General features: G+C 36.3%; 1 protein-coding gene and 1 long non-coding RNA gene across 9 annotated transcripts in view; one reads left to right on the top strand and one right to left on the bottom strand.

Annotated features, from left to right (window-relative positions):
• LOC103130789 (voltage-dependent T-type calcium channel subunit alpha-1G-like) overlaps positions 1–12,283 on the bottom strand; it is a 166,375-nt gene that overhangs the window by 81,302 nt on the left and 72,790 nt on the right. For both annotated transcript variants that reach the window (XM_016666184.1, XM_007542289.2), the window contains exons 7-8: positions 4,293–4,605; positions 3,560–3,652 (exon numbers count right to left, since the gene is read on the bottom strand). In XM_016666184.1, the coding sequence (XP_016521670.1) occupies positions 3,560–3,652; positions 4,293–4,605 (406 nt within the window). The remainder of the gene's footprint in view (positions 1–3,559; positions 3,653–4,292; positions 4,606–12,283) is intronic.
• Positions 992–10,535, top strand: LOC103130788 (uncharacterized). 7 transcript variants are annotated; one of them, XR_001660383.1, is made up of 7 exons: positions 992–1,335; positions 5,529–5,639; positions 5,853–6,884; positions 8,152–8,245; positions 8,524–8,643; positions 8,802–8,971; positions 10,330–10,535. It is a non-coding gene; the product is annotated as an uncharacterized LOC103130788 (long non-coding RNA). The 7 variants fall into 7 exon arrangements; XR_475273.2 differs by having other exon boundaries at positions 993–1,335; positions 8,753–8,971; XR_001660380.1 differs by having other exon boundaries at positions 994–1,335; positions 8,721–8,971.

Here is a 12,283-nt window from a genome sequence, read left to right as displayed (position 1 = left end):
AGAAGATCTTAGCAAACAATCTGCTGTAACTACAGGTAACATAAAGGTCAATAGGGCAGAATAAGTTATCAATGTGAAAACTATAATTATTAGACATGTTGCTAAGTTTTAAAACTAGCATATTTTAAATTTATTTTATTAACAGTATTCACCTGTTCCTTGATTAAAATAACTAAATGTAACTTAGTATATTTTATTTGATTCTGAATAATAATAATTAGACTGATAAGTAGAATATGGCAAATTGATGTAAAAGCGCTTTTCATAAATGATGAAAATACACTTTCAAATAAACAAATCAGGCTTTTTTATGTTTCATTCTTTAAACGTTGTATAGAGTGCAAGAAATATTAGTCTAATATTTACTGTTATTATAAAAAAAATCATAACAATGTATCAAGTAACAAGGTTGAACTCACTGTAACGGGGCTGAACACACCGGCTGGCTTAAGAACAGTCCAACCTTCAACCCCTAACAAAACCACTGCTTTTGTTAGGGGTACAAGATTTTTGCTAAAAGTTGCCATAAGTCCACATTAGCTGGGGTATAGAGCAACATATGATATGATGAAAACAAGAAATTAATATATTTTTCAAAGACAATTCTTTACTTTTTCCCAAATAATAATAAATGTCATTTACGTCCATAACAGTGTTGAAAGCTTGAGCTTGACAATAATGATCTATGGATAAAAATAATCAAATATAGATAAGAAACTATACTAACATTTACTTATATTTTCAGTGTGAGCGAGAAGACTTATGCCATGTCACTTCCAGGTTGCTGAGGAAATTGGACTGAACCATTATAAAAAGGAGGGATTGGTATGCCGTTACGGGGTTGAACAAAACTAGAGGGACATGATTAAAAAGTGCTATTTTATAAATAATTAATATATTTTTCCTCATATGTCTTTTATTTAGATTCAAGTATACCAAAATGTTTATAATGGTAGAAATAACTTGCAGTTACTGACTATTTTTATTTGTTTTATATTCAATGAAAAATTAACATTGGTCAGTGGGGACATGCTCATTTGGCTAACCTCTATGCCTCAACAACCCATAACATTTTTCAAAACATAATTTTTAAAATATATTTGCATGCTATATTACCAAGACACATGGATATTTCCATTTTTTGATTTTCTCAAAAATTGTGGTTTGCATAATATGAAAATCTTTTAGATAAACCTGTGAGACACAAAATGCACCAAATTCAGAGAATGACCCAGGACAGAGTTGGCTGTAGGAACTGGTGTTAGCTGCTGCTGCCTTCAGCTTCATAAATGAAACAATGAATGACACGTACCTCTGGTCGGACTGTGTGATCTGGTAAGTACTTCTACATAAGTGATCTGTGTCTGGTTCTTATGGTCCGAACTTTGTCTGGTGTTGGTAGTGGTTTCACATTCAGTGCGGTGTTCTAGCTCCATTAGCATTTCCAGTATTAAAAGCTCCATTAGCACTGCTTGTCTTTGACTTTGTCCCAGTGTCTGTAGCGCTGTGTCCGGTTCGGCAACAACTGTGCTGTTTAGGGTCCGGTCGGATCGGTGATCGGTGATGTCAGTACCGCAGGCAGTATTGTATAGTATAGCTTCTGTTAGCATCTCAAAGAACGTTCAGCTCTGCCTGCTGAACGTCTCAGCGGCAGCACGGCATTTATGTTTAGCTTGTATATGTAGAGCCCTGAAAACATGTTGCGAACGTGATGTTGCTTAATAGGTATATTGATCATATTGGGCAAGCATTTATTTGATTTAGTGTTTAGTTGGAACAATTCAGTTGGTTGATGGCTAAATATGTGCTCCAACTGTTTTATTTTTTTATTTCATAAATTTCTGTCATGATAATACCCCTTTAAGAATGTCGCAATGCATGATGGGAGTTGAAAGTTCACGACCTGAGATTATTACAAAAGGGATGAGAAAACTACACACGCTGTATGCTCGAACCGTGGATTTTGTTTAATAAAGTTGCACAAAAGCTAATTTGAGTTTCTTCTAAGTTCTTTTTAAGGGTGCAACATATAGATAACAATCACCTGTTAGAGCCTTCTGCTGGTATAAATGACTGAAAGTGTTCTGGAGAAATGTCCAGCGTCCAGATTGTGTTCCACTCGGCTCTTGCACTGCGCTCTCCCTTTTTTTCATGTGGGAAATTACCCAGATTCACATAAATTTTTATTTATTTATTTTTTAAATCACAACCTATAGTGACAGTGTGGCATTATTTGAAATTACACCAATCAAACGCAATATGATAAACAACTACTTGGGTAAAGTTAGCTTTCCTGCGTTGAAAAAATTGTGACCTCCATGGGTGAAAAATATAACAAAGGATGTATATTTTTGAAGTAATTATGAGTTTTGACATATCACATACAGCATTTTTTTTAGGTAATAAAAATTTTTTTTAATATATTTAGGCCAACATGTTCAACTAATCCTGGATCCTTTTAAATCAGTCTTTACTCAATTCATTTCGTTTACTTCAAATAAAAAAGGAAATTAATAAATTATTTCTTTTTTTACCAGGTTTTTTTGTGTGGCTCAGACAGGAAAGTGGGTAATGAAAGTGTCGTGATTTGAGTTTTCCTGTGTCTCTGCCCCTGATTACCCTCTGTGTATTTAATGTTGCATGTGTTTCTGTGTCTTTGTCGGGTCCTGGTCATATCTGGCTGTTGTCCAGTCTGGATGTATGGTTACTCGGTCCGCTGTTGGATCCTGTTGCTACCAGTAGCTGAGCCTTAGCCTGTTGTTGAATAAATTTAATTAATTTACTTGTTACCAACTGAAGCAATTAAATTAAGTTGGTTCTACTCTATTCATTTTTCAGAGTACAAAATCTTTGAAAAACTAAAAGCATACATTTAAAATAATTTAAATGCAAGCTGTATTTTAAGTGATAATGTCATTTTGGATATTTTAGGGTTTTTTTTTAGTTTGGAACAACTTAAACATTTGAGTTGACTTTCTGTAGAATTAAGTAAAAGATTTGAATTATTTACTAGGAAAAATGAGATGGATAAACTTAATGAATTGAGCTGGTCAGGCATATCCAGCATTGAACTCAATTGTTTCAAGTAAAGTCAAAGTAAAAAGATCCTTTAAGTTAATTTAGATTTGTAAATTTTAAGTTAATTGAACACAAAAAAGCAAGTTGTCATCAAAAAACCAAATGAATTAAGTTAGATTAATGTAAAAAAAAAAAAAAAAGTCCATTAGATAGATGACTGCCAAAAACACTTTTTAGAGTGTAATTTGCAATGTTGGTTTTTTTAAATACACACACAGTAGAATGCACTCTGCATCCATTACACAAAGGCATGGCTTAAGCAACAATTAACAATCCAATTAACACTTGAATTTAAAATCCAAATATGTCAGAAGCTACACTGACAGTGTGATGTTAAAACAACACAAACACTTTTTATTTAACACTACACCTAGGATTTTAACACTGGTATTTTTACTGTGTGGCAAATTGGTTGTCCAAAAACAACCATTTTGGACAATTTTAGCATTGTCAATGTGTTTGTGGTTTTCTTAGTACTTACAATGATGAGAAAAATGAAGTAGATGAAGTTATAGAAGGAGTGTGCATCCATTACGTAGTACATTATGTCCACCCAACCCTCCAGGGTAATTACCTGAAGTCAAAAGTAACCAGTTTAAGTTAAAGCATATAAAGAATTTTTTTACATATCTGTGAAAACTGTCATCATGTCCTGACAGTAAGAGACAAATTATGTATGAAAAGTTTGAATTCCTCCACCATTTCCATGAGATAACATCGATGTCTGAAGAAATGCACCACTCCAACTTGTACCAAGCAAAACAACCAATCAGAGCAAGGCTAAGGGTCTTAGTGCTGTCAATCAACATGCTGCTCAATGTGCTAATGGTGGAGAAACAACCTACAGGAAAAGCGTTTATTTGTTTTCATCAGTGGTCATGCTAACTAGCCTGAACATTCATACAATCTCTTCTAGGTGTAGCTAGCAGAGTTGAAGGGGGGAAAGGAGATGGGGTTGTGAGCAGCGCAATACTGAGAGTGATTGACAGCACTAAGATCCTCCTCCTGGCTCAAATGAGTTATTTCTAGACGGCACTTGGAACACTGGGAGATGGCAGAGAAGCTACATTTTTTTCTCAGACTGTCTGTCTTACTGTCATAGTGACAGTTTCAACAAATATCCAAAAAATATTTGTCTATAAAAGTTACATAGTGCAGCTTTATTAAATTCAATTCAATTCAATTTCTGCAGATAGATTCTGCATAGATTTTACCTGAAATATAGCAATCCATGCATATCCGATATTATCAAAGTTAATAGCTCCTTTGTGGGGGTTTATTTCCCCTGCCCGGCACTGGTTGTAGTATTGGTACCAGTTCACACATGACACTGGTCCGTCCACTGTCAGTCCTGTCTCTGAGTGGGCTTCCTCAGCCCCCAGTGAGCAGTAGGACCGACCCACACGACGACGAGGCACGTCAGAACAGCGAAGCATCCCGTTTTCCCTCTCTGTCGAGCAGATGAACGGATGGTCATCTGTGCCTTCAGGCTGATAATAGGCATTCAAGAAGGTGATGTTGTATCTCCTGAAAAAAATGGATATCATAACATTACCATATAAAACTTTTATATGACAAACTCTGTTACTATTTTTTCAATCTTTCAAAATTGCTTTCATCTATAGCAACTTTTTCCAAGCTTTAAGAATAAGTTTTTCTATGGACTTTGGAAGCTGGTTTTACACCCATTTTCTGATCATTCCTTTAAGCTGACTTTGACAGCAAAAGTCTGTAAATAATACAAAAGTGACAGAGAGCACAATCCAATAACATGCAGCTCAAGATCTTTCATTTGTGGGATTAATAGAGCCCTGCAAAAGTGTTCACTCAAATTTGAGTTTCATACTTTTTTTCACAATACAGCCACAAAAATGTATTTCGTTGAAATTTTATAAGATAGTCCAATACAATGTAGTAATAATAATAACAACAATAATAATAATAATAATAATAATAGATTTTATTTATAATGCCCTTTATATCTTTAGATCTCAAACACCCTGGCAGGAAACAAAGGGCAGGAAACAAAAGCAAAACATGCAATTCTAATGGATAAAAATAATTAATTACATAAATAAGAGATTAAAACCAATATCTAAGAAAATGATCCAAATATTTTGCCAAATAGAAATGTCTTTTTTTTTTAAAGCAGTCAGTGGATTGTGGCACCCTCAGTGTGTCAGGGAGGGTGTTCCATAGACATGGAGCGACATGGTCCTCAGGTTGGTTTTGGGGATGTGGAGAAGGTTTGAGTGGGTGGAGTGGAGTGAGCAAGTTGTGTTTTGTAGACTAAGTAGACTAAGTAGTTTTTTGATATAGGTTGGGGCATTTCCAGAGATGAATTGATGTTTGAGGAGGGAAATCTTGAATTAAATCCTAGTGGAAATGGAAAGTCAATGGAGAGATTGGAGGATGGAAGTAATATGTTCATGTTTGCACATTCTCATCAGGATAGCAGCTGCAGTTTAGGAAGTACTGAAGTCTCTGCAGGAACCCTCTTGCTAGGAATCCCAATGAGAAGTGTGCTGGATTCAAAAGCATGGACCAGTTTTAGAGAAGAGGTAGAGTATACTAGTGAAGTGAAATTAAAATTGTGCATGATTCTTGATTTTTTTTTCTTCTTACATTTATAATTCTGAAAGTGTGGCATGCATTCATACTCAGCTCCCCTGGGTCAATACTTTGTACAGAGGGGCATTCAAAGGATTGTCCCATATTTAATTCCCTCTGTTATTATGATTCTGCCCGTCTGCCTGCTCCGTTTTCTTCTTCAGCTCTCACCTCTGCAATCAAGTTAATCAGGTCCACTTGCATGCTGCTGCGCTGCAGCACAATCAGGCTCATGTCATCCACCGTCTGCCTGCTCTCAGGTTTTTGAAAAACTTTATTGTGAGTAGATATCCAACGTTTCCTCCTTTGTCTGACCACGTTTTTGTCTCTTGGATTTCTTGCCTGGCTCACATCAGATACTCCACTGGCTTCTGTTTTCTTGACACGACCCCGTTTCTGCCTCTCAACTTCTGCCTCCTGCATTAGATTGCCTCCACGTGCCTGACCCGTTTCTGTGCCCTGACTCCGGATTCTCATCTGACCCTCAGATAAGTTTACCTTCCTCTGCCTCCTTGGTTCATCCCCTGCCTTGGCCTCTTGACCTCCAAGTTCTGATTTCTCCTGGGTTTATGACCTGCTACCTAACCATTGTGCTACCAGTGTTGATGCTCTGGATCAATCTCCACCATCTTGCTGAGGTGTTCTGTTCTTAACAACCAACACCCCTAAAGATGACGTCTCCCCCTGCCTTCTCACTGCAGCCGTGTCTCAGTTTCCCACAGCATTTTGAGAAAGTTAGTGGCTTTCCTTATTGAGCTTTTGACACCAAGAGTACAAGCCACTAACCTGTTTCTCTGTCCTCAGTGGTTCCCGGTCCGACTGCTGGTGGTCTCCTCTCGCATACTCTTTTTCTCAATAAATCATTTGATTTTCTATTGTGTCTGGCTGAAACTTTGGGTCCTCTGTCCTGAGCACTACATCTATATACTTTGACCAGCTTCCCTACCCACACTAAATGATAAGAACAGGAGATGCTATGTTCAGAGTGATGTGCAGACCTAGCTAAAAGTTTAGTTTTATCCTCATCTCACCAGAGCATCTTCTTCCATTCTTCTAGCTGTGACCTCTACAAGACTTGTAAAAAACTAGACTTCTTTTGTCTTTCAGCTATGGATAATTTTTTTTTCTATTATCTTACATGCTTATCCCTAATGGGGTCACCAGGGGTGCTGGTGCCTATCTCTAGTGGTCAACAGGTAAGAGAAGGGGTACATTTTAATTATGATTTTGTTCCTAGGAATACTTTAAAATGTACTATTTCATTTTCACTTCACATTTATGCACTCTAAAAAAAGGTGATCCCACTTTTAAAAAGTAGTTAATTTGTTACTGGTAATCAAATTAAGGCTATCCAAATAAATATATCACATTATCATGTTAAGTATGACAAACCTAATTGGATTATATGTGACAAATTAACTACTTTTTTAAAATTGGAGCTCCATTCTATTTTTTCAGTGCCCTACTTTTTGTTTTATTTTTAAAAAACACACAATACAATGTTGTAACTTGCCAAAATGTGGAAAAAGTTTAACTCATTTGTATCCTAAAAGTCCACCATCAATTTAGATGTTTGGATGCATCCATTTAATGTTAGTTTCTAATGGAATACCAAAAGTATAGCAGCATACAAAAGATTACCGTAAGAATGATGAGTACCATCCCAAAAACACCATCCCTACTGTGAATCTTGGGGGTGGAAGCATCATGCTTTGGGGGTATTTTTCTGCACATGGGACAGGACAACTGCACTGTATTAAGGAGAGGATGACCGGGACCATGTATTGTGAGATTTTGGAGAACAGCCTCCTTCCTTTTCTTAGGATCATTGATACGTCACGAGGTGAAATCTTGCATGTCCCTTGGACTCTCCCAGTCCGGAGGAGATTGACACTCATGTTTAGCTTCTTCCATTTTCTAATAATTGCTCCAACAGCTGATCTTTTCACCAACCTGCTTGCCAATTGCCTCGTAGCCCTGTCCAGCCTGGTGATGGTCTGTAATTTAGTCTCTGGTGTCTTTGGACAGCTCTTTGGTCTTAGCCATGTTAGTGGTTGGAGTCTTACCGATTGTGTGAGGTGGACATGAATCTTTATGCAGGTGGATTTATGCAGAATTATTGTGATTGGTACAACTGTTGGAGCAATTATTAGATTGGTAGCAATCACAATAATTCTGACCCAATGTATAATTTTTAATAAATTATTTAAAATCATACATTGTGATTTCCAGATTTTTATTTAGATTATGTCTGTCACAGTGAACATGCCCCTAAAATGAAAATTTCAGACCCCTTCATGATTTCTAAGTGGGAGAAATTGCAGGGTGTTCAAATACTTATTTTCCTCACTGTATGACAGTATGCTAAACTTAATAATTTTTATATGCACCTTTTATATTTACCTTTTTTGAAGGTGTTCTTTACGCCTTTCACAAAGCTCATAGTTTTTTCTGTCTGTATAGGACAAGTCCTTCCAGACGTGTCAAAGAGGACTATGGAAAGGGTGTTATTACCTTGTTCCCTTAACTGACTGATCCTAGAAGCAGGTTTAGCTATGTAAGTTCAAAACATAAATCCAACTTCTTGGCTATGGTTTGAGTAGAACTGCATGCCCTGCATTTATACCACTTGTTTCTTAATTTCCTATTTTTAAACCTTTGTAGTTCATTGTTCCAGTGTTGAAATACTGCAGCTTGGAGAATAAACATCATGAAGAGATTTTATTCATGTAATTCAAACAACGTGAACTAAAATCTGTAAATCACAGCTACTAGCATCCACAGTTGTCTTTGCTTTCACAGCTTTAAAAACATTTATCATTCATCTACTTTTAGGAGCATTATTACAATGCAGAAGATGGGAGTGGGTATCTGGCTTGGAGACTGAAGTTTGTCCAAAGGGAAGCTTCTAATGGACGAAAGAAGGGCCCCAGAAAGACACAAATCCAAACAGATGTGTGTATTTATAGTTGTACACATTTTGTCACACAAATCCTTGAAGAGTTCCCAAACCTCATTTTATTAAATTCCAGGACAGTGTGTCACATTCGTATCAATTTTTTAGAGGAACCAACAACTGATGCACAGTTTTATAGAAGACTGTCTTATAACAGACAGCTTGTGTTCTGAGGCCACTACGCTGATGAAGCACACAGCTGATGAAGGAACTGTTATGAGGAAGATAGAACAGACCTTCAACAATCACCAGAAGATGATTTACAACCCAGTGAAGTCATCTAGTATCTTTTTGAACTTCCCAAGATTCCTGGACATAGGAGGATTGGTATGTTTATCTTCACTTCAAATTACCCCACTGTTAACAATGTTTAATTCAGTGTTTTTCAACCTTTTCTGAGCCAAGGTACACTGTTTTAATTGAAAAAATCACGAGGCACAACACCAACCAAAAATGTAAACCAAGATACTCTGTAGCCGCCTATATTACATATATAGTCATTCTTATCAAAATGTCTTGAATAGGAATCAAATAAACACAAAAATGTATTTTTTTTTATCACATTTTACATTTCTTATTTCAAAGTGCACGCAACATGTCCACTTCAAAAATACACCTGAACACCTGAACAGCCACAACACTGTGGTCTTAAATTTAAAGAAGTTGTAGAAAACTTCAAAGTATTTTACAAACTAATCCACAAGCATTTTTATAGCCGGAATACAGAAAATAATTCTTATTCTGAAAGAAGCAATAATATTTGGGAAAGATTTCATTGTTACAATATGAAGATTTGCATGTACAAAATGTCAATATCTGTATATTTTACCCACCTAGTGTGAAACCTGTGCATGTTTGGATAAAACAGCTGATTTCCTGGCAGAAATTGAAGAAAGACAAAACTCTTCCTCAACAGCTCTCAGTCTCTCTCTGGTTTTAGTTTTTATAGTAACCAGGCTTGAGAAGCTCACTTCACACAGACATGTTGTGGGGAATGGACCCATGTTCTTTCCAACTACTGCTGAGCTTCAGTCTTTTCCATCACTGTCGTCACAGTCTTGCTAGATACGATGATCTCACCGCTACCTGTAACGTTCATGCATCACTAATTCTCTTGTTTTAATGCAAAATGCTCTGTACCTACTGCCATCTCGTGGTAAGAAAAATACATGATTACGCCGCTAGCCACTACTAACCATGGTTTCGTTCACACCGAGCTTAAGTGCAGCGGCTTTATTTCCCTCCTTTAGTGGCAGATCGACAGCCCTCAACTTAAAAGCTGCATCATATGAGTTTGAAAACATTTCTCCGTCGTCCCTGTTGCTAGCATGTGGTTGTTGTAAATGAAAATTAACGCGTTCTTCTTTGATTTACAATTTTGACTTCTAATGATTCACTTCCTGCTAGAGAGCCCCCTGGTGGTTGAAGAAAAATACACAGAAAAGCCACACCAGGTTACAATCCACATGGTTCAAAATTTAGGAAAAAAGAAGCAGCTTATAGTCCGGAAAATACGGTACCATAGGTGAAATTGGATAATTTCCACGGCCCACCTGACGATCACTCACGGCACACTAGTGTGCCGCGGAACAGTGGTTGAAAAACACTGGTTTAAGTTAAGGTGGATGTGAGAAAGTTTGTTTAACAAAACTATTTTTAAAAACTTGACTTCATCTATTCTGCAGGTTGAGCAAGATTTTACATTGATGTTCGGGGAAGCCATCTCTGCAAAGTTCCTGGAGAAGTGGCCCACTGTCTACAAGCAGAAAGTCCTTGAACAAAGCTGTGGTCTCACACAGTCTGACGACAATCAGTGCTGTTAAGAAAATAAATTTAGAATATGATAGTTTTAAAACTTAACATGTCTTGATTGAAATAGCCTAATTATAGTTTTCACATTGATAACTTATTCTGCCCTATTAACCTTTATGTTACCTGTAGTTACAGCAGATTGTTTGCTAAGATCTTCTGAACTGCCCTTTGTCTGTGTGGGAAACAATCAGGAGAAGTTCCAGCTTCACACTGATCTGTGAAAAGCCGTAGAACAGCAGGAGTTCAGGCCAGTGGAGGAGAAGCTCTGCTTCCACTTTGTTTAGATAAAGGTGACAACTGGTGTTAGATCTTGAAAACAAATTGCAGGGAGTTTCTAACTTTAAAAAGGGTCAAAGACAGCTCCTGGTTGGCTGAGCAAAGATACGCCTTATTTGAATAAATTAAAGATAAGAATACGCCTTTACTATAAAACTTTGCACACAGGAGTAACAAATCAGATTTGCTCTTGCAAAGACGTCTTTGCTTTTCTGTCTTTCTTTCTTTCTTTCTTCTTCTTTTCCATTTGTCTCAGGTAAATGAATGTCTGTTTTAATGTGTTTGGAGTGTCTGTGTTGTCAATGTGATTTTATACTTTTAAATGTTAGAATAAACTCTGAAAATGTAGGATGTGGAGCGTTTACTGTCATCTCTGTGAGGCTTTTGTTTCCACACATGGAATCAATTGAATCTGGGAGCACAAGAGAATATAACGAGCCAAAAGTTTTTATTTTTATTCTCTTAACAGTACCTTCTTCACAATGGTGAATTCTCAACAGAAGTGGAAAATGGTAAGTTGGACTGGATTATAAAGAAAGTGTTTAATGTAACAGAATTTTATATAAATTTGTTCATTATACATTAAGTGCAACACTTCCACCTGCCGTCACTTTTTGCTAAACTTTATTCTGGAAGTGTTGACACAGTTGGAAATAAGAACTTTCGGCAGCTTATGTTTAGTTTTCTTTTTCTTCCAGGATGGGACAGTGACGTCATCCATTTTGATCCTTGTGCACCTCCTGCCACCGTCACTTAATGTTACAAAAACCCTGGCATTAAAGCATCAAAGTTATATTGCTTTCAGTTGGCATACATTTTACTGACCATTGGACTGGTTTTCTGTTCCAAAGCTTATCATTCACAGAGGTCATGCAGTCATGGAGATGTAAGTTTTTATATTGTTCCACACTGTCTCATGTGAACAATAAAAAGGACTGTTAAAATACTGATTTCTGATCTATGTATTATACTCTTACAAACTTAGCAGTGTATAATAGCTGTAAATATAATTGCATAGTGAGTGAAATAAAGTTAAATTGGTTCTATTTAGAATTTAATTCAGTGTTAACGGCTTTTTAGTGTAGCACTTTATGGAGTACCATTCAGTTAAATTAGGAGTAAAATTTTGTGCTTTTCAGAGCACAATTTGACATTATTTGGAATAAAATTTGATTATATTTAGTGTAAAATTCCCTTCTACTCATAGTAAAAGTTATCTCTACTTAGAAAAAAATGCAATTCTATTTAGAGTAAATTATATCCTACTTGGAGTGAAAATATGGTAGAGTGGCTTATCTTTTAAACAACTTTGAGTAAATTCTCATCGCATTGATTAAAGTTTTTGCATTAAATAAAGTTGATTTTACTCCATAATTTCATGACAGTAAATTTTACTCTATTTAGACTGGGATCAAATGTCTTTTTTAGGGTAAAATTTTCCTCAAATTGAGTAAGATTTACTCTGCAAATTTTACTATGTATCCCATTCACAATTCCAAAATAATATAAACTTGGTTTTATCTCAATCTAGTGATAATTTATTAATATCAA

Source organism: Poecilia formosa, unplaced genomic scaffold (assembly GCF_000485575.1).
Source record: "Poecilia formosa unplaced genomic scaffold, Poecilia_formosa-5.1.2 Scaffold676, whole genome shotgun sequence".
NCBI classification, from domain to species: Eukaryota; Metazoa; Chordata; class Actinopteri; order Cyprinodontiformes; family Poeciliidae; genus Poecilia; species Poecilia formosa.
The sequence above is the reverse complement of the archived record's forward strand: the minus strand, read 5'-3'. Positions and strand labels throughout refer to the sequence as shown.